Raw genomic sequence first — 19724 nt, 5'->3', positions numbered from 1 at the left:
GTCTCAGATATTGAGGACGGGGCAGATATGCACCTGAGGAGCACCTGATATCCAGAGCAGCCCGAAGTTGGCCTGACTCATTATAAGGGACCTACTTCCTACATGTGTGGGCTTGCTGGTTTTTCAGCTGCAGCAATTGGACTATTTATTTATTTATTATATTTATATCCCACCTTTCTCCTGCTGTAGAACTCAAGGTTCCAAGGAAATTCATGGATCTGCAGGTTGATCCAGGTGTGATGCAGCCTTTGCGAATCAGACATGTTGGCCGGGAGATACTAGGAGTTGTCATCCAAGATACCTAGAGCAGGTTGTGAGGAGCTGGAAAAGAGAAGGTGGACCCTTGAGGACTAATCTATTGTAGAGGCTGCCTTTGCGCTGCCCCAGCACATGAAAACTCCCAGGCCATTGTGGGTCGCTTTTCCCCACGTTCCATTTTGATCCTGGCATGCTGGGAGATAAAGATTATCAATACGGTAATGAAAGTGAGCACAAAGCTAAATTGCTAAGTCTGGTTGCAAAAGAGGAACGTGAATGGTTATGTAGAGATAAGATGTCTGAAACTGTACTTTCTCCTGCAAGGTATACCTATTAAATTTCCTTCTTTTGCATTTTCAAAGCTGCAGGAACCCTGCTCTTCTTTACTCTGAAGCCCTCCCTGCCACCCCGTTAAGATAAGTGGATCTAGGACTGCAGTCTAAGGTCTACTTTTAACTGTGGTGGTAAACTTCTGCCTAACATGGTTCATCCATAGTATTATGTGAAGATTTACATGCATGTAAATCGTCACATAATAGTATCTTCCAGGGACTCCCTCCCTTTTACAGGCAAGCATTCCACATGACATCTCAGAGTTTTATACACAGAGATTCCCTTTCCTTGGGAAGCTCAACTCTCCAGTTCCATTTTTATGACATTTGAATTCTTTTCATGGCCACTGCATTTTGAGGCACAATTTGAATACACTCGGGGGGGGGGGCAGTCAGGGATGGGGTGCCCAGGGATTCCGCTAAGGGCTGCCTACTTCCCCACTCCTGTGTGGGGGAAAGCTGCCTCCCCCATGGCAGGGTGAAGCCAGGTGTCTTCTCCATCTGGGTGCCCTTGGACTCGACCCCGGCTGCCTTGGGCAGAGCCCACAGCTTTAGAGAAGGGTGTCTCGAGGCGTGGAATGGGGTAGATAAAGGAGGGATGCCGTGATAGGTTTTCTTTCCTGGCAGTTGGCCTACTTTTCAGACAGAAGCAGGTCTGGGGATGGGGAGACAAGGAGAAAATGGCCTCTGGTTTGAGTATGAGAAGGTGAGAGGAGCCCTGCTGGGTCAGCTAGTACACAGAAGCCAACCTGATGGGTGGAGGAGGCTGCAAGGGGGCCAAGGGGGCCGTCGCACCCTCCTGCCCATGCGCCCCAGCAACTGGCATCGAGGCACTTGCAGCCTACCTGGGCTTACCTCAGGGGCTAACCTTGGCTGAGCTGCTGTGATGCAGGAAGTCAAAGAAGTGGGATGGGCGTCTAACATGGGCGAGAGCTGATTTCCTTGGGCCTGAGAGCTGAGTTCAGTTTTAGGCCACATTCTCATGGTGGTGCTAATGGAATAGCAGGGCAGAGCCAGAATTCAAACTACACCAGTATTGATTAGTTTAAAGACCTTACTTCCCATAATTAAGCCTCTTATGAGAGGCACTTCAACTTTTTGGAATGGCATAAAAATCTTGACGAAAGCTAGGAAGCCAGCAAATGGAAGGTGGTTGGGGAGAATGAACTGGTGCAAGGATAGGGGGCATGACCATTCAGGGAACCCCAAGGGACAGACCTGGGCCTCAGGAAAAGCAGCTTTAAGCAAGAGACTCTTTCCTTGTGTTTTACTTGGATACCTTTCAAGTTCTCCAGTTAAACAAGAGGAGATATTAGATTTTTCCGGGGGCCCTGGAGAATCACTGGCAGCCAGAGTGAGACTTACTGGATTGGAACAACTGTACATGATGATCAAGCAAAGTACTGTAGGGCATGAGAGAGGCTTACCAAAACCAATCAGAATTTGGGATTCAGTATTTACTGCTCAGTCAATTCAAGCCAGTAAGCTGAATTATCAGAAAACTTACAGGCCCATATCTAAATTTCAGAAAGAGATGTGAGCCTGAAAATTCATATCTTAAGAGCACTGTTGTATGCAGTTTGTGACAGAGAAGAAACATAGAAACAGAGCGAGTCAGAAGGGGCTTCCCGGGCCATCTAGTCTGACCCCTGGCTCCAGCCGGCTCTGCTCACGACATGCCCACCATGTGCATGTCCAGCCTATCTTTGAACACCCTCACTGGTGGGGCTCAACCACCTCCCCTCGCAGCCCATTCCATACCCTTGGGGTCCTAACTGACAAGAAGTACTTCCTGGCATCTAAATGGAACCTTGGTTCCCTGAGCTTTGCTCCGTTGGAGCGCATCCTGCCTTCCTCTGCAGGGGAGAACAGGTCTTTACCCACCTCCGTGTGACATCCCCTCACATACCTATATGTTGCCAACAGATCCCCTCTGAGTCTCCTCTTCTCCAGGCTGAAAAGACCCAGTTCCCTCAGTCTTGCCTCATACGACATCCCCTGCAAACCGGCCACCAACCTTGTGGCCCTACGCTGCACTGGCTAAATCCTTCCTGTAATGAGGGGCCCAAAACTGAGCACAATACTCCAGTTGCAGGCACACTAGAGTAGTATAGAGTGGTAGTAATACCTCTCTCAACCTAGAAGTCACTTCTGGCTATGCAACCAAGGGTGGCGTTCGCCCTCTTGACCACCGCATCACACTGCTGACTCTTGTTTAGCCTGCAGTCAACCAGCACCCCGAGGTCCCTTTCACAAGTGCTGCTCTCCAGCCACTTGTCCCCTAACCTGTACGTATGGCACCCATTCCTGTGCCCCAAGTGCAAGACTTTGCACTTATCCGCATGGAACGCCATCCTGTTATCCTTGGTCCTTCCATAGTCTGTCCAGATCCTTTTGCCCTTTACATCCCAGCATTGTCCAGAAAGCCGTTTAGCTCCCAGCATTCCCTAGACAGCATGGCAAGGGAATGCTGGGAGATGTGGGACCTCTTTTTCTATTGAAACAGGCATAAGATAGCACCCTAAGTGGATGTAACTATTAATTCCAGTAAAACAAATGTACATGTTGACATTGTTTAGCTGTGGGTTTCCGGGGAAGGGAGCTTCATTCAAGAACAGAGCGCTGGTTTTCCATGCAGGGGGCCTTTTGGAGTGAGACCTCCCCGTCAGACTGGCCAACATTGTGCAAATCGGCTTTGTACATTTGCCTGTTTGATCCCATTCTTATCAAATGTCTTAGGATTTTAAGCTGACGTTCTCAAGCAGCCCTGAGAAACATCTGGAACTCCAGATGTTCTTGGTTTTCAGCCCCATTATCCCTGGCTTTTGGCCTTGCTTGCTGCTGGGCCTGCTGGGAGTTGTAGTCCAACAGAATCCAGGGCACTGTTTTCCCCACCAGTGTTCTAAGGCTCCATTTCTGTTTCTCATTAATGATGTTATCAGACATTAAACAAAAGTTCATGATTCATTTCATTCTCCTTGTACCCCAAAATAATACTCATTGGCCCACTAACTTTGTTTGCTTTTATAAGTAGGGATTTTTAAGGGATTATTGATTTTTTTTCTTTAGTTCATTTCATTTTTATTTTTTTGATGAGCCAATTACTCTGGACAGTGACCTTGCAGTTTTCACACAACATCCTGGAATGAATCTTATAACCATCTTTCTGAGCATAATGGATACACTGGCACTATTTTAACTACCTCTGGTTATACAGGCACAATTGCACAAATACAATAAATATTGAGAAGGGGGGAAATGTCACTACTGGATTTGCTTCAAATGCAATGTATGATTTCTGGAGATACCCCGAGTAAGTGGGCATTGATCCATGAGGAACCAGCAATAACCTGAGTGTCACTGCATCCTTTAATATACATAAGATCTACAAACCACAAATATTCATAAAATCTACTAAGCTGAAGTTCATCAAATGGAACAATATCAGATCATGATCTAATATTCTAGAATGACATTTGCTGATTTAAATCCAAAAGGGTTGTGGCCGTTTCCCATTTTATCTTGAAAACTACCCCGTGAGTTGAGTGCGGCTGAGAGTTGGTGGGTGCTTTGTGAACTGCATCTCTGTGTTGAGCCCGGGTCCCCCAAGACTAAGGACAACACTCTAAACTCTACACAGGTTATATATAATTCTAGGCAGAGTTAATTAATGCAGAGTGAATGAAGTCAGTTTCCAGAAACTGAATCCAGAGTATTCATTAACGAAGTTCCTATACTCACAGAAGTCTCCTTGGAATGATGTTTTGGAAGATTAGGTGACACACTCTGCAACATAGAGGCAATGTGGTACAGTGGTTAGATGCTGAACTGGGACTTGGGAATCCAAAGTTTTACCCCTCACTCAGCCATGGAGCTCAACGGGTGACCAGGCCACTCACAGACTCTCAGCCTAACTTACCTCACAGGGTTGTTGTAAGAGGCAGGAGGTGAAGGATGATGTGTTCCAAGCGGGAAAAATGGTAGAGTATGAATACAAATAGATGAATAGATAAATAAACAAGGGATGGGGTGCAGGGGAAGTAAAGCTCAGCAATCTCTCTGCCCGCACACTTCTCCTTTACAGGCACTTCCTCCAAATAAGAATCCCTTCCTCATCTGGCATGGATGGATTCAACCAGAACAATTTAGCTTTCTGTTCACTTGCAGCTTCCGACCCTTTCAGTTTTTTCAGTAACTTTGGCTTTCGTCAACTTATAATCTGCAGTTTTGGGTTTCTGCATCTGTTTGACAGTTGCTATGCAAGCCCCCCACCAATTCCCCCCACCTTCTGTGCAGGAAGACTAGCTGGGGATGATGGGAATTACAGTTCAATTCTGGAGGGCACCAGGTTGTGTTGTGTTGTATGCATGTATGTATGTATGTGTGTGTGTATTTATTTGCAATGCCCCCAACAACTGAAGCTGCCTGGGCAATTCAAAACATCATATTTTTAAAACGATATAAAATATATCATTAAAACATGGTAAAAGTTAGCGATTCAACATGTTAAACCTAATAAAGAGAGCCAGTGTGGTGTAGTAGTTAAGAGCATGGGACTGGGACTCAGGTGATCCAGGTTCGAGTCCCTGCTCAGCCATGGAGCCAACTGGGTGACTTTGGGCCAGTCGCAGACTCTCAGCCCAACCTACCTCACAGGGTTGTTGTTGTGGGGATAAGATGGAGGAGGAGAATGCTGTAAGCTGCCTTGAGCCCTTGTAGGAAAAAGGCAGGATATAAATCGAAACATAAATAAAATAAAAATAAATAAAAAGAGCAAAACAAAATTGCACATTTAGATAAGAGCCTGTTCAACCCTGCCTAGCAACCAGCAGGTCCCAGTAACTAACCAAAGGCCTGCAGTAGAGGATGCTCTTTTCCTAGCATCAAGGTGACAGTGAAGGTGGTGCAAGGAGGGCCTCAGTGGGAAGCTTGTTCCAGAACTGTGGGGCCACCCCTGAAAAGACCCTTCTCCTTGTTGCCGCCATGCAGAACTCCCTCAGAGGTGGCGACTGGGGAAGGCTCCAGAATGTGATTGCAGTGTCTGGGCAGACGGAAGTTGGGGAAGCTATAAGGAGCTGCCTTCTAGGACACAGTCCAGTGGCCCATGGAGCTGAACTCAACCTAGGAGGGGCTTCCCATTTTGATCCCGATTGTGGGGCTTCCTGTCAAACCACCTGTCCAGAACCAAAGAAATAAGCTGCAACTTCAGAATGTCTTTGAGCTCTCCAAACTACCAGTGGAAGATGTTCTGGGTTTCCTCTTGCCGAGCGTGCACCTTCAAATGTCCAATATTTACCAGGATTTGGTCTTGAGAATGTGATATTTCATGAGCACAGCAAGTTTATGAAGACAGACTTGAAGTGTGCAAAGCCATGTTCTTTTGTCAGTCTGGCTGATTAGTTAAACTGGCTTGATTGGAGTTTTCATGCAATAGTTTCAGTTATCACCAGCTACCCATTCACCAGACGTTTTTACCACATGGCTGCTTGTTGCACTGATTCATTTCTTGAAATCAGTGGCAAGGAGCGTCCCTAGGAAGAAATCTGTCTTGCAGGAACGGTTAAATCTGTCTTGCATGGTGTTAAATGCAAGAACAATTAGTTCTAGAACGGCTAGATGGAACCACATGGCACTAAAAGACCCGTGTCTGAAAGCCACAGTTTGGGACTTCAGAGCTGGCAAAAACACTAATACCGTAAAGCAGCTGAACCCCATAACCCAAGCAAGAACGTACGCAGCAACCACTGGAAAAAGACAAAAGGACAGGAGATTTTCAGGAGAAAAGTCACCAGGAGAGACCTTCAAAAACGGATGTGTTTCTGTGCATGGAGCTTTTTTTTACGATTGAGATAAGAGGCCAGGTCAGCCTCCCCAAACTGATGCCGTCTAGATGTGTTGGACTACAACTCCCATAATCTCCCAGAGTTGGACAAGGATTATGGGAGCTGCAATCCAACCATATTTGGAGGGCAGCATGCTGTGGAAGACTGGGCTTGAGAACTTTATGTCCCCCACAGCTTGAAAATTCTATCTTATACCTTAGAAAAAATGAAGGTCTGTTATTAATATCAGCAGCAGCATTATTGCCATCGTCATCCTCATCTGGAAGCAGCATTTTCATCTCGTGGATCCTTAATACGTTTCCCCAAACCAACCCTGTGGCTCAGTTTGAACACAAAAAGACAGGAGAGCGAGTCTCTTGCTGTTGCAGTAAAACCATTTTCCTAATATGTCTCTCCCGGCCCCCCCTTTGACAAGGATACAAAATGAAACAAACCATCGGATAAGAAGTAGCATTTGTATAAATCAATAACTCTCAATTCCTCTCTTCATTAAGGTGAACCCATTCAGCAAGCCAATCCACCTCATTCTCTGAAAAAGGATGTAGAAAACATGGGGAAAGGTAAAGACGGAAAGATTATATATAGATAATAGATATGGATCTGTTATTGTAATGTAGCCCTTTGTTTTAGTAGAATGCAAAGACAATCGAGGGTAATATATATATTTTATTCCCCACCATATTTTAAGCTTGACAAGTAACATATGAATAATATATAGACCTTTTGTGCGGCTGTAATTGAGATTAATGCATACGTATCAATCAATACATGACACTGTACTATAATACTTTAAAATAATATATTGCATTGATTTATATTCATGGATTTCTGCACAAAATCTATCCGAGGCCTGTGCAAGACATGTCACTGGCACCCTTAAGCTGCCAAAAACTATTTCACCTTTGTAATAATGAATCACACAAACAAGCATTCTTGCCATTTGTTTCTGCTCATGATTAAAATGGCTTTTCCCCCCCACCCCCTTTTGGTCTAGAAGAACTTCAGAAGGTCTTGTTTGAACAAATTGACTTGCGGAGACGGCTAGAACAAGAGTTCCAAGTTCTAAAAGGAACGGCTTCTTTCCCAGTATTCAGTAAGAGAAAATATTGCTGTTGTTAATTTTTCTTGTTCTAAATCAGGGGTGTAGAATCTCGAGCCTCTGAGCCAAATCCAGTCTACGGCTGCCCCCTTGCCCCACTGCCAGCGTTCGATCATTTGGTGAGCCCCGACCCCCTGTTAAAGATTCCAAGTCCTCCTATGGCTTAGCCATTTGCAGGGAAAACATTCAGCTCTGAGATTGTGGATCCACCGCATTTGTTTTGGGCCTTAGCCCTTCGCCTTCAGCCCCGCCACCCTTGAATATGGCCCCCGAGAGCTCCTCCCAAGTGGAACTTGGCCCCCAGGTTGAAAGAGGTTGCACATCCCTGATGATTATTGTGATCTTTACCTGTGATCTGATTATGAGAATCATGTTCAGGAGCTTTCTTGGTTCACATGGGCCTGAGGTGACACCAACGTGCTAATACAACATTGCAAAGTATCCACATGCACACTACAACCTTGCCAGAAGTCATCTGTGGCTTTTATGTTGCTGGCTCCACATGCTCATTTTATCCCTTTGTTCCATGGGTTTCCTTTATTCAGCATGTTTGCACACTGCCTTTAAGGAGAAACCCCCTTGAAGGAGCTTCCAATACGTAGCATAATAAAAACAAATCACACTAACGAGGGGTTAATTTTACTATTGTTTTTGTTGTTACACCACCATAGGATATTCTGCTATTGAGATATTCTGCCTCAACAGCCACGGAATCATGAGCTTACCTGCATAGCAAACATTTCCTTGGAGGAGGAAAAATCTCCATTTATTTCAGTATCCAAGCATTTTGTCTGATCCTCCTGAATTTTAAAGCAGCCCTGCACTCAGCACTTAAAAATCCAAATGAAACCTAACAAGCCCACATAAATTGCTTGGTAATGAATGACATCGGTTTCCAAACGCCGCTGTATGTTCATTACCTGCCAGGTAATGTCAATATGGCGGCTTGGAATTTTGCCACCCGCAGTTCCCCGAGTACCCTTTCGCACCACAGCAAAATTTAAACTGTACCTCCCTCCTGTGTAAATAAAGCCCACGACAAAACCACACAAAATAACAATTCAAGGGAGGATGGATCGTCACGCACAGCTGACCAAGGAAGTGGTGGCAGAGGCACGCGCCAGCTTGAAGAATGTGTGGTCTTGAGGTACCACAAGGCAGTGGTCAATTTGGCTCCTGCATTAAAGTAGGAAACTTATACCAGACTATAAACAATCGCACAGAAGGGGGCGGGGAGCACCTTGACGCCTGATTGTTTGTTTGTTGGTTGGTTTTTGTAGCCTGGTCCAATATGCATGTGCTTAGAAACAAGTCCCAAATAAAGGGGCACAGGGTTACAGTCAGGTGTAGGTAGAGTTATGTGTTTATTTACAGCTCCAAGGTATGTATATTTATGCAACAGCAGGGGCGTCAAAGGCAGGCATAGCTGTGTGTTGACAGGAACAGTCCTGGAGGCGCTTCCTTTTCCTCAGCATTGCAGGAGGACATTCACCAGTCTCCCAGTCTGGCCCAGACACTGGTGGCAGCAGAGGGTAAAGGCAGATAGTCAAGGAAGGGGGTGAGGGGTCCTACCCACCCCTAAACTTTCTCTGCACCTCTAACAATTTATTTATGGAGGTTGTAAGAGACCAACAAGAAGGGTTTTGCTTTTTCTCCCTTAAAGGTACAGATGCTTTTATTTTGAGATATCTTCAGACATTCTTAATGGGAGATGCAATTGAACCTTATACCTGAGATAAAGGAATATTCTGAATTATATGAACAGTTGTACATCTTCTTTTAAGAAGAGTCGTATTATTCAAACCTATACAGGCAGTGATGGATTGAAAATTTGATTCTGTTACATTTGAGCGAAGAATCCTTGTCTGTCTGTCTGTTTTTTGCATTCAAATTTACTAGTGCATCTTCCTTTTGGGAAAGATGCTGTCCTCTAAAAACTGAACCAATTGGGCAGCTCAGCCAGACCAGTAATGTTTCCTTTCTATTTCTTACTGAAATTATACTAAAATTACCTGGATATCTTAAACTTGTGCAACACAAGTACCAAAACAGTATTGAAGCAGATGGACTGCTGAAGAGAAATTCAAAAGAGCTCCAGCTCTTAGATGGCACAAAACTAAAATAAATGAATAAAGAAATGCTGCTGTTTTCAACATTTCTAAAGCAGCCATCGAAGAACTGACCATGAAGTCCCATCAAAACATTTTTGCAAACTCTGCTGGGTTCCAGGAAAGCGGAGACTAATAAACAGAAAGGAGAGCTTAAGGGGTGGGCAGAAGTTTATCCAATGGGGTGGGAGAGCTAATTACATTTTAGCAGACTGAAACAAATAGTTTGAGAGAGTAAAAGACTGGACAGAAAAGAACAGGATTAATGCTAACAGAAACAAGTGCAAACTTCTTCACTGAGGAAAAAGAAATAAAAGGCACACATATAAAAATCACATTTTAGACCTATGCACTTAATTCTTTTTCCTCCTCGATACCTGGCTTGGTAATTGTGCATGTAAAAAGGATCTGTAGGCAATCACAAACAGCATGTGAGTCAGCAAAGTGATGTGGCTGCGAAAAAACCAAATGAGATTTTAGGCTGCATCAATAGAAGCATCACTTCAAAACTCTACTATTCTATGCTTCTATGAAAACGACAAGAAGTGGTTGTTCTCGTTGACTCTGCACAGGTCAGACTTCACTTCACATACTCTATTGTGGACAGCTCAGCTTAAGAAGGGTTCCGGGAAATTGAGAAATGTTCCAGAGAAGGGCAACAAAGCATCAGGACTGAAAGCAATGTCTTAAGAGGAAAGATGGAAGGAAATGGGTATTTGGGGCTTTGAGAAGATGGAGGCAAGATACCATAGCACCTGTTGAGTACCTAAAGGGCTGCCTCACAGAAGACTGCTGCCCAGTAGGGCACAAAATAATAGGTTTAAGATACAGGAAGGCAGAATTTGGTGAAACATCAGGTAAAACTTCTTCATGGTTGGAACAGATGGACAATGTAGCCAACACCTGGGGAGGTGGTGGGCTTCCCATCACTGGAGGTCTTCCAGCTGAGATTGGGAAGCCATCCTGCAGGTATGATTTAAATTGGAATCTCAGGATGAACAGAGTTCATATCTGAACTCAGTGGCCAGAATAGCTCCTTCCTGCTCTATAATTCTATGATAAGAATATTTCTGCTGTAGCTTATTCTGGTTTTAATACCAGTGAATTATTCTTGAGAGTTTACCTTTTTTCCCAATTGCAGCAAGAACCCTACCTAATGTAAAAGTACATGAATTGGAGCACAGCTGCAAAAATAAGTCTTAAGTAACAGCAATTTGCAGTTTTAGCTTTAAAAAAAAGCTGGAGTGGCATGGTGCTTGGAGTGCTAGAGTGCTTTTCTACACATACTTACCTGGGAGTAACACTCACTGCTATTGGTACAAAATTTGGCCCCCAGGTTGGTCTCTGGGAGATCATGTCTCACCAATATTAAAATCTCTTCACTGGCTGACAATATATTTCCAGACATAGTATTTCCTGTTGTGGTTTGAATCCAAAATACCTTCAGGAACACCTTTGTTCATAAATTCCACCTTACTCACTAAGGTCCTCTGGGGATAATCTGAAGTTTGCCAATGCAGCTTTAATATCTACAGAGGACTTTTCTCATAGTATGGCCTACTGCAAAAAAAAATTCTACTTTGAAGAGGAAGGTAAAGACATATCTCTTCTCAGATTAGTTCCCAGATTAGTTTTATCCTTGTTTTTAGTCTAAATTTGAATCATTGTTGGTTTTAATCTCTTGTAAATTTCCCAAGGCCTAAGAGAATAGGGTGGTGTTTTTTTAAAAAAAAAATCTAAATACATACATCCCGCATCTTCATGGGGCTTACATCTCAGGGACAAGGACAAAGCCAAGGATAAATGATTCTAGAACTGCAGCCTGAATTGTGTACAGGTTTGTGGTCAGAAAAAAAATCCCTTTTTCGAGCATCCCTCTGTAAAAGAAACTTACCCTCTGTTGTTGTGTGCTTACAACTTCCAGGATTCCTGACCACCAGCTATGCTGGCTCAGGCTGCTGGAGGGTGAAGTCCACAACTCCGGAGAGCACCAGCTTGGAGAAGGCTGGGTGCAGTGTGGGTGAAGGCTGGTGCCATATTTGAAGTGCAGCTGAAGCACCTTTGCCGCCTTGCCCGTAGGTCCGTATTCCTGGGCATGTCCTACAGGGATGTGCGCACCACCTCTGCCTGTGCAGGGCACATGCGGGCCAGCCCCCATAACATCTCCAAAGCCCCTGCCGTGCCTACTCCCTGCCAGGCAGTTGGGCACATAGCAGGGGCGTGTAATATAAAGTAAGTAGCCTACCTACCTATAAACACACGTGCATATATATATTAAACAGGTCATCAGAAAGTGTGGGTTGCAGTGTCATCAGAACACTGACGACGCTCAGCTTCTAGCTTTCTTTTTCATCTGACGCAGGTGTCAGATGTTTTGACAGTGGATGCAGTGGATGTTTTGAATCAGCCTCGATAATGGATGGGAAGAGGGCAATAAATTGAGAATTAATCCGGACAAGATGGAGATATCGTTGGTTGGGGGGTCATCTGTTCAGATGGGTGACACCTTGCCTGTCCTGGACAGGGTCCCACTCCCCCTAAAGACAGGCATGGTAGCTTGGGGGAGCTTCTGGACCCTGAGTTATCCCTGGAATTCCAGGTGGATTAGGTGACCTGGAGCACCTTCTATCAGCTGCAGCTGATATACCAGCTATGGCCCTATCTGGACAGGCAGAGCCTGGCAACAATTATTCACGCACTGGTAACTTTTACCTGGATTACTGCAATGTGCTTTACTTGGGGCTTCCCTTGAAGAGAGTTTGGAAACTTCAGTTGGTCCAGAATAGGGCGACTAGACTGCTAACAAAGGACTGGCAGATATGACCATATTAAGCCAATCTTCTACCACCTGGCCAACTTAACCAATGTACCACGTCTGCCTTCAACCTATGATCTATAAGGCCCCAAGCACACAGCTCAATACACACAAAGCCAACACCTTGAAAAACTAGCACCATGAGGTCCTGCGAAAATGCAGAAGACAAGACGCCCAACTCTGCCTTCTACCTGCAGATCCCTGCATGAGATCCAAGGTGTGAGCAATGAAAGAATCCCATCCTGCTCAGAAAAGTGGCTCTAGCAGTGTGCCTGTGTGCAGTTTGTAGCTGTGCAGCCTAAAATCACTCTCTCTCATATGCTGGCACATTACCAGGCATGGCATGTGCTTGCTTTGCCACCACATCACATCTGAGCTTGGACACCAAAGGTAACAGAGTATGCCAATCAGTGGCAGTTGCTTCTGAGCACATCTGCATAAAACGTACTGCAAAAGGGCTTTCTTCTCCTACAAGCTGATTCACTAGGGCAGCTTAAATATTTTGCTTTGTGTCACATCAACTCATGATTATTTTATGCTTGGGTGTATCGTATGATCGGTGGCATAAGCCTTGCTGTTTTGAATAATAAATGTAAAATTCCTACAGAATGATGGGGTTTTAAATTAAATTTAAATCTGAGAGCCAGTGTGGCTTAGTGGTTAGAGTGCTGGACTGAGGACCCAGGAGATCCAGGTGCTATTCCCCACTCAGCCATAAAGCTCACTCAGTGACTTTGTGCCAGTTACGGACTCTCAGCATAACCTACCTCAAAGGATGTTGTTGTGAGGCTGAACTGGAGAGGAAAAGAGCCTTGTAAACCACTCTGGGCTCCTTGGAAGAAGATGGGGTCTAAATGTAATATAAAAATTTCTATTTGGGTGCTTTTATTTTATGCAGGTTTTGGTGGGGAGATGGGAGAGAGATGTTAATGCATCTTTTCTTTCTTTCTCCTACAGATAATTTTCAAGATCAAATGAAGCGGGAATTGGCCTACAGAGAAGAGATGGTTCAACAGTTACAAATTGTAAGAGATTTCTCCTGTACTCACCAAATGTTAAGATAAACTTCTGAATAAACATATTAAAAATCTTAAATCAGTTGGTTCAGAGGATGGGCTGGTGGATCCACCCCATGACTATTTGCAGAGGGCTTAACATTTGAACCTGGGAACTTCTGCTTGCAAAGCACCCCTCCTTATTACCCTGGTTGTGTGTTTATATACTGCAGGCTGGGGGTGGTGGATGTTATAGTCCCGACATCTGGAGGTTTTGCCAAGGCTGCTATAGAATAATATCAAATTCATTTCTCTGAATAAAGATCCTTAATGCAGCTGATACACACGAAGCATAAATAGGGCAGTAGCCATAGGGTTGAGGGAATCCAAAGTTTTGCAGATTATTATTAGTAGTAGTAGTAGCAATCTGGGGAGAGGGACCTAAGAGGAACCTCAAGCTATGCCAGTGAAGATTGAGTGTGCTCAACAGCCACAAAATGCTGGCCAATTCTTGGGGTGCGAATGGATGTAATGGAATGTCTTGCAAGAGGGTCTGGCTGGCTGGGCCCTGAACGATAGCCATTTTTCTTGCAAAGTTTTGCTGCTGTCTGGCCTTGTTTGCTCTGCTATGGCGCACTGGCTTCTTCCAGGCTTCGACAGTCTGTGAAAATGCCATGGACTTGCTGTTCTTCAGCATCTCATCCCCTGTGAGGGTTCTGGGGCTCAGAACTTCGTACATATATATTTTGGAATCACTGCTGGGCTTCAGGGAGTCAGAGCAAGCAGAGTGGTCAAGGACATAAGCAAAGCAGCTAACTTCTGACCCGTCTTCTGCACCGGCATCCTTAACAGAAGCTTTTCGGGCAGACACAAACTAGGAAATGTTTTTCATGCTGTGAAAAACTTCATGCACTGATTTCTGTAGGATGTTGCTCAACACACAGGAAGGGGTTTGGTGCGTCTACCCTGCACCCACCAGTCAGGCAGCAAGCACAAATATAGGTTAAAACAAAATCTGAGGCGCACCTTGACTGGGTCACACGACATGATAACCTGCACTCGAGAGCTGAGTGTGGGTTGTTGTGGAAGTCTGGGTTATCGTGTTGTCAGAACCGGTCCTTAAATCAGGATCTGCATCACGACAACAAGGTTCTGCCTTTGAGGAAATGAGTTTGCTATTAGTCTAAAGCTGCCTTGCCCAAACCAGATGTCTTGGATGGCAGCTCCCATCATCCCCAGTGAATAAGCACTCAGCCAGCTTTGCGTACGGTGGGAGGGAGAAGACTTGGGTTACAAAGAGGTAATATTAACAAGCTGTCTTGTCATTCTTTATGTCCTGTGCCTTGGATGGATCATTAAGAGCCAGAATGTTCTTTCTGGAATTGCTCAGTCGCCCCCTTCTGCCTCTGTGTAATTACTACACCTTTTCCAGCAGCCCTGCAGGGAAAGCAGTTTAAAGCTTGCAATTAAAATAACGCTAGATCAATAGGTTTCATTTTTCAGCTTTTGTCCACTGTGGACCTGTGAAGATTCTTTTTATGATTTCCTGAGTGCTTGGCTTCCTTGCCTTTCCCAATAACGGGGAAAATGGCAATGCAGCTCTCCCTGGTGCTGAGCATCCCTTGCCACAAGGAATTATCTCCTTGAGCAAAGCGAGGAGCAGGAGACGGGCTACAGGAAGCAGGTGTGGGAAATACTTGTTGCAGGAGACGCTGTGAGGTCCCCCTGCATAGCCAGCAGACTGTGTTTGTGGGAGCTCCTCCTAGAATGCTCAAGGTTGCAATCCTGAGATTTCCTGAGCAATAAATCTCACCCGACACTGTGGGTCCAACATCAGAGCAAACATGTTGAAAATCACATGGCGCATTCCTATTCTTTTTTGGTGCTGAAAGAGGTAATGAAAATAGGTCATCTGTAGGAGGGAAAGACTCATAGCACACATGCTGCAAATGATCAGCTTTCCTCCAGCCCTGGGCATGGCTGTGGCATCTGCAGTCGTATATTACAGCCAGAGTTCACACGGAGAAATCGTCAGGAGTTTTTGATCAGCATCGGCCACCAGCACCCTTCAGACCTAGCTGCATTCCTCATTTTACCTGTGGGGGAATGGATTTTCCCAGCAACAAGGTCTGGGTTGAGACACCATGAGAGCCCACATTCAAGAGCAGAGTATGGGTTGTTGTTGAATCATGGGTTATTGCTGAAGTATGGACTATTGCATTGTCTGAATCCAGTTATGCTAACAAACCATGGCTGGTTAACCACAGACAATGAGCAACACAACAATGAACCACAGGGTCTCTTCATGGGCAGTTTTGGGTTAATCAACCATGGTTTGTAAGTGTGTTTGGGTTCAGACAGCATGGCTACCTATGTTTCAACAGTAACACCTAGTTCAATGACAGCCCAGACTCAACACTTGACTGTGGGTTATCATTTTGTTTCGATCTGGTCATTATGTTATTCAGAGCTATATTTGTCGTAAAGACAAGTGTTTTGGGTGGTTTGCTGTGCATGGGCAGAAAAAGAGAGAGGAGCCATTTTGGCAATGGGGAATGTGTGTCACTGGTTCCTATGCTGGTCTTTTGAGGATTGCCTTATTCAGCAATTTGTCAGTGCAAATTGCTACGGCCGCCATTCCTGAGTTGCCAAGGCTCACTAGCGGCCGTAGCACCCAGATTTTTTCGGGAAATTTATCCTCTTGACTGAAGTGATATACCTTGACTCCAGGATCAACACACAGCCTGCCATCCCATATTGAACACTTGCTGGTCTATTTTATTGATAACCCACTGGAGAAATAGCACAGTTCTTTCTAGTCCACACTTATCCATGGGAACATATGAAGCCACCTGTTACTGAACCAGAGCTTGGGTCCAAGAGTGCCTGAGCTCCAATAACATGATAACCAACACCCAGGAGTTGAGTATGGCTAGAGCATCACTTGGGTGTGTTTCAGGGTGGGTTGTTGTTGAACCACAAGTTGTTCTTGAAGCATGGGTCATGTGCTTTCTGAACCAAGTCAAGATAACCACACCAGCCATGGTGAACAACCCAGCAACAAACCATGGCTTCTTTTCATGGGTTGATCATGGTTAAATAACCATGGCATGTTAGTGCAGCTGGGTCATACCCATACTGGGTTCAGTAACCCATATATCAGAAGTAAGCTATGGCTCAGCTACAGCTTATGCTCAATGCTTGACTAGCAGCGGCTCTCCAGGTTTCAAGCAGTAGTTCTTCATGCCCTACCTGGAGTTGCCAAGGATCAAACCTGGCTTCTCCTGCATGCAAAGCGCATGCTCTGTCTCTGAGCCATGGTCCCTCCACACAAGTCCTTGGCTTTAAGTTCAGTCATATGTAATACTGCGCTCAGCATCCATTTTTTGAAAGCCAAGATGAGTCCCTTGGGCTGTGACCCAGGTTGGGGCTGCAATGACTGGAAGGGGAGTTTAATCAGTGTGAGGAGGTGTCATCTGCTGTGGGAGGCAAGTTCCTCATACTGCTGATGGGAGCCTTCCTCCTAGATGGTGGCTTCAGGGAGCAATTTCCATTGGGACTGTAACACCTCTTCCTAGGCTCCTCCTAGGTCCTCATCCAGCTGGGGCCCCTGGCCCTTGCTATTGGCTGTGCTAAATCCATGGTCAATGGTGGCACAATGTCAGTGAAGTGATGTGTCTACTCTGGATTACAATCTGAACATTTATGGAGCTATCTGTGGTTCTGAACCCTCACCCCACCCCACCCCCAAGCCAGCTTCAGCACCATGGTTGGCTCCTCCGAGGTTCAGCTTGAAGCCTTGAGGAGATACATCACCCCACAGACATGGAGATGGTGTGGCATATTTAATGCAACACGAGGCTCAATCCGTGGCACGTAATGTGCTCCTCTCTATATGTGTGGTCCAGAGCCTTTGCCCCTTCCTAAGAGAATGGAGCATGGCCTGAACCAATTCATCTTGTCCTGACTTTTTCTTGCTCCATATTATTCTTGATGACTGGCTATATTCTGAGAATGGGGGCACCCACTCATCTTCCTGAAGCTTGGCTCCAGAGCACAACTGCTTTGTGTCCGATCTTCTGTCCTAAGATATCAGGATCCAGCTTTGACATTGCATTGGGCTGTTTCTAGCAGCAATGGAATCTGATGACGTATTTCGGACTTTTTTGAGCCTAGACATAAGTTTATTTACTTAGGTTGGCAGTGGCTCTGTGGAGTTACAGGCAGAAAAAGGCCTTTGCCAGTACCTACTACTTGGTATCTTTTTAAGTGGAGACGTCTAGGTTCAACCTGAGACCACCTGTGTGCAAAGCATGTGATCCACAATTGAAATTCCAGTTTTTGCAAAGCATCTGCCCCTACATGTTTGAAAAGAAGAGGATGCCCCTACCCCTACTGAATGTCAGTGGGGTGGGGTGTCCACTCCAGGCTTCAAGCTGAACCATGGTTTGGGAATGAAGTTCAGCACCAGGACTAGCTCCAACACTTTGAACTTGGGTGGCTGAAATGTTATACGCTTCTAGTAAGTGACTGATTACACAAGAAAACAACTCTTAGAAACATTATTTTGGGATGGAGACACCTGGATTCTCATCAAACCCAGTGGGACTTAGCTCTCACGGGGATTCCCAGTTAGGAAGACACCTCGTTTCAGCCTCAGCTCTACACTGGTAATACAGGGACTATAGCTGGGTGGGCACTTTAAGGTATTGTAGGTCTTTTTCTGTCTTAGAAGGCATAGGATGCACCTTAAGAAAATGTTTGGCCTGTCCTTTCTTTACATGCCCATCTTTAATAGTACGTCTTCATCTATCCTTGCTCTATCCTTGCAGATTCCCTATGCAGCAAGCTTGATCAGGAAAGAAAAACTCGGCACACATCTCAGCAAAAGCTAAAAGGTGAGCTATCTGAAACGGAGGACAGACTATGCCGTCCTTGAAGCCTGTGGCTTCTACCGCTGATGTTCATTCATTTTATGAACTTGAATGAGACCTCTACAAAAGATCGCTACAGCCTTGCTGGATTTTAAGCCACGGGAAGCCAAATAAACCATCAGGAGCTCTTAGAAGCGTGAGTCCAAATCATGGCAGTGGTCCTGCAAGGGGACACATGGAAGTTCAAAACTAATTTGTGATTTAGCGCAGGCCAAGCTATTTAATGGGCCCCAGTTCTTTGTGCTGCTGCTACGAGCTTTGCTCCACACCAGCAGGGGAGAAGGGTGAGTGAAAGAGCGGATGGAGGAACCAGCTGGGAGGCAAAATGGCCCAAGCAGCTTTCCACAACTTTGGCACCAGGGCTTTTCTGAGGAGCAGCATCTGTTGTGGCAAAGTGTAATAAAACTGTGGATGCGTTAGGTCAGCGGTACTGAACTGTTTCATCCAAAGGGCTGAATTCCATTTTGGAGGGAGTATTTCAATCATAGGAAGGGCCAAAGGATAAAAGGTGTTACTGCTAACATCTAAACCTCAGAACATGGATTTTGTCTTTTTAGAAGATGGGAACATGCACAAAAACTCGTAAAACATCCAAAACAGGTACTTGAGGAGAGGAGGAGGGACGAGTGGGGTGGGACCATGGTCGTTTGAGAGGACTTGGAGCACCGGCTTTGGCCCTGGGCTCCCCAGCTTTTGATCATAGCTTCAGGCCCTGAATTTGCATTCTCGACCAGCCCCTGCTACAACATTTATTTATGTATTTATTATTTAATAAATTAAAGTATTATTAATTAAGAAGTTACTAATAGATAAATAAATAATACATTGAGTCCAGTGTTCTGCACAATTATGAGCGGACTTCAAAATGTTTCTGCAATTTTATATTTTATATATTTTTTGCTGATGGCATTGAAAAGTTGGTACAATGCTGGGAAAAATGCATTGCAAAGGAAGGTGATGTAATGTAATTTGAAAATTGATGTAATTTGTTTATGAAATTCTTAATAAATAGAGTTTTTAAAAGTGCAGAAACTTTTTGAAGACCCCTCATATAATATTATGTGTCTGGGGTATGTTTAAATGACCTTTAGGGATCCCTTGAAGAACAGTTTCACACGGGCAGCATAACAGGTTACTTGGTGAATCTGTCTAAGCTGGACTAAGTGGTAATGGCGTCAGTAATTATATTTCTATACTGTATGATAGCCAAAGCTCTCTCGGCAATTCGCAACAGCAGATAGAAAACAATAAAATGCAATACAGCATACAAAATAATAATAAAAACATCATAAAAATGCAGTGCAGAATTTAAAAGCCAAATGATTAAAAGCTACAATAGG

At 44.8% G+C, this 19724-nt stretch overlaps 1 protein-coding gene across 1 annotated transcript in view; it reads left to right on the top strand.

Annotated features, from left to right (window-relative positions):
- The window catches only part of SKOR2 (SKI family transcriptional corepressor 2), a 38983-nt gene extending 20638 nt beyond the window's left edge, over positions 1–18345 (top strand). Inside the window, exons 5-8 of the mRNA XM_044431045.1 lie at positions 6928–6993; positions 7428–7526; positions 13413–13480; positions 18283–18345. Coding sequence (XP_044286980.1) covers positions 6928–6993; positions 7428–7526; positions 13413–13480; positions 18283–18345 — 296 coding nt within the window. The remainder of the gene's footprint in view (positions 1–6927; positions 6994–7427; positions 7527–13412; positions 13481–18282) is intronic.
- Positions 18346–19724: the final 1379 nt, after the last annotated feature.

This window comes from Varanus komodoensis, unplaced genomic scaffold (assembly GCF_004798865.1).
Source record: "Varanus komodoensis strain SLA01 unplaced genomic scaffold, ASM479886v1 scaffold22, whole genome shotgun sequence".
Classification (NCBI taxonomy): domain Eukaryota; kingdom Metazoa; phylum Chordata; class Lepidosauria; order Squamata; family Varanidae; genus Varanus; species Varanus komodoensis.
This window is presented reverse-complemented; position numbering and strand designations above follow the sequence as displayed.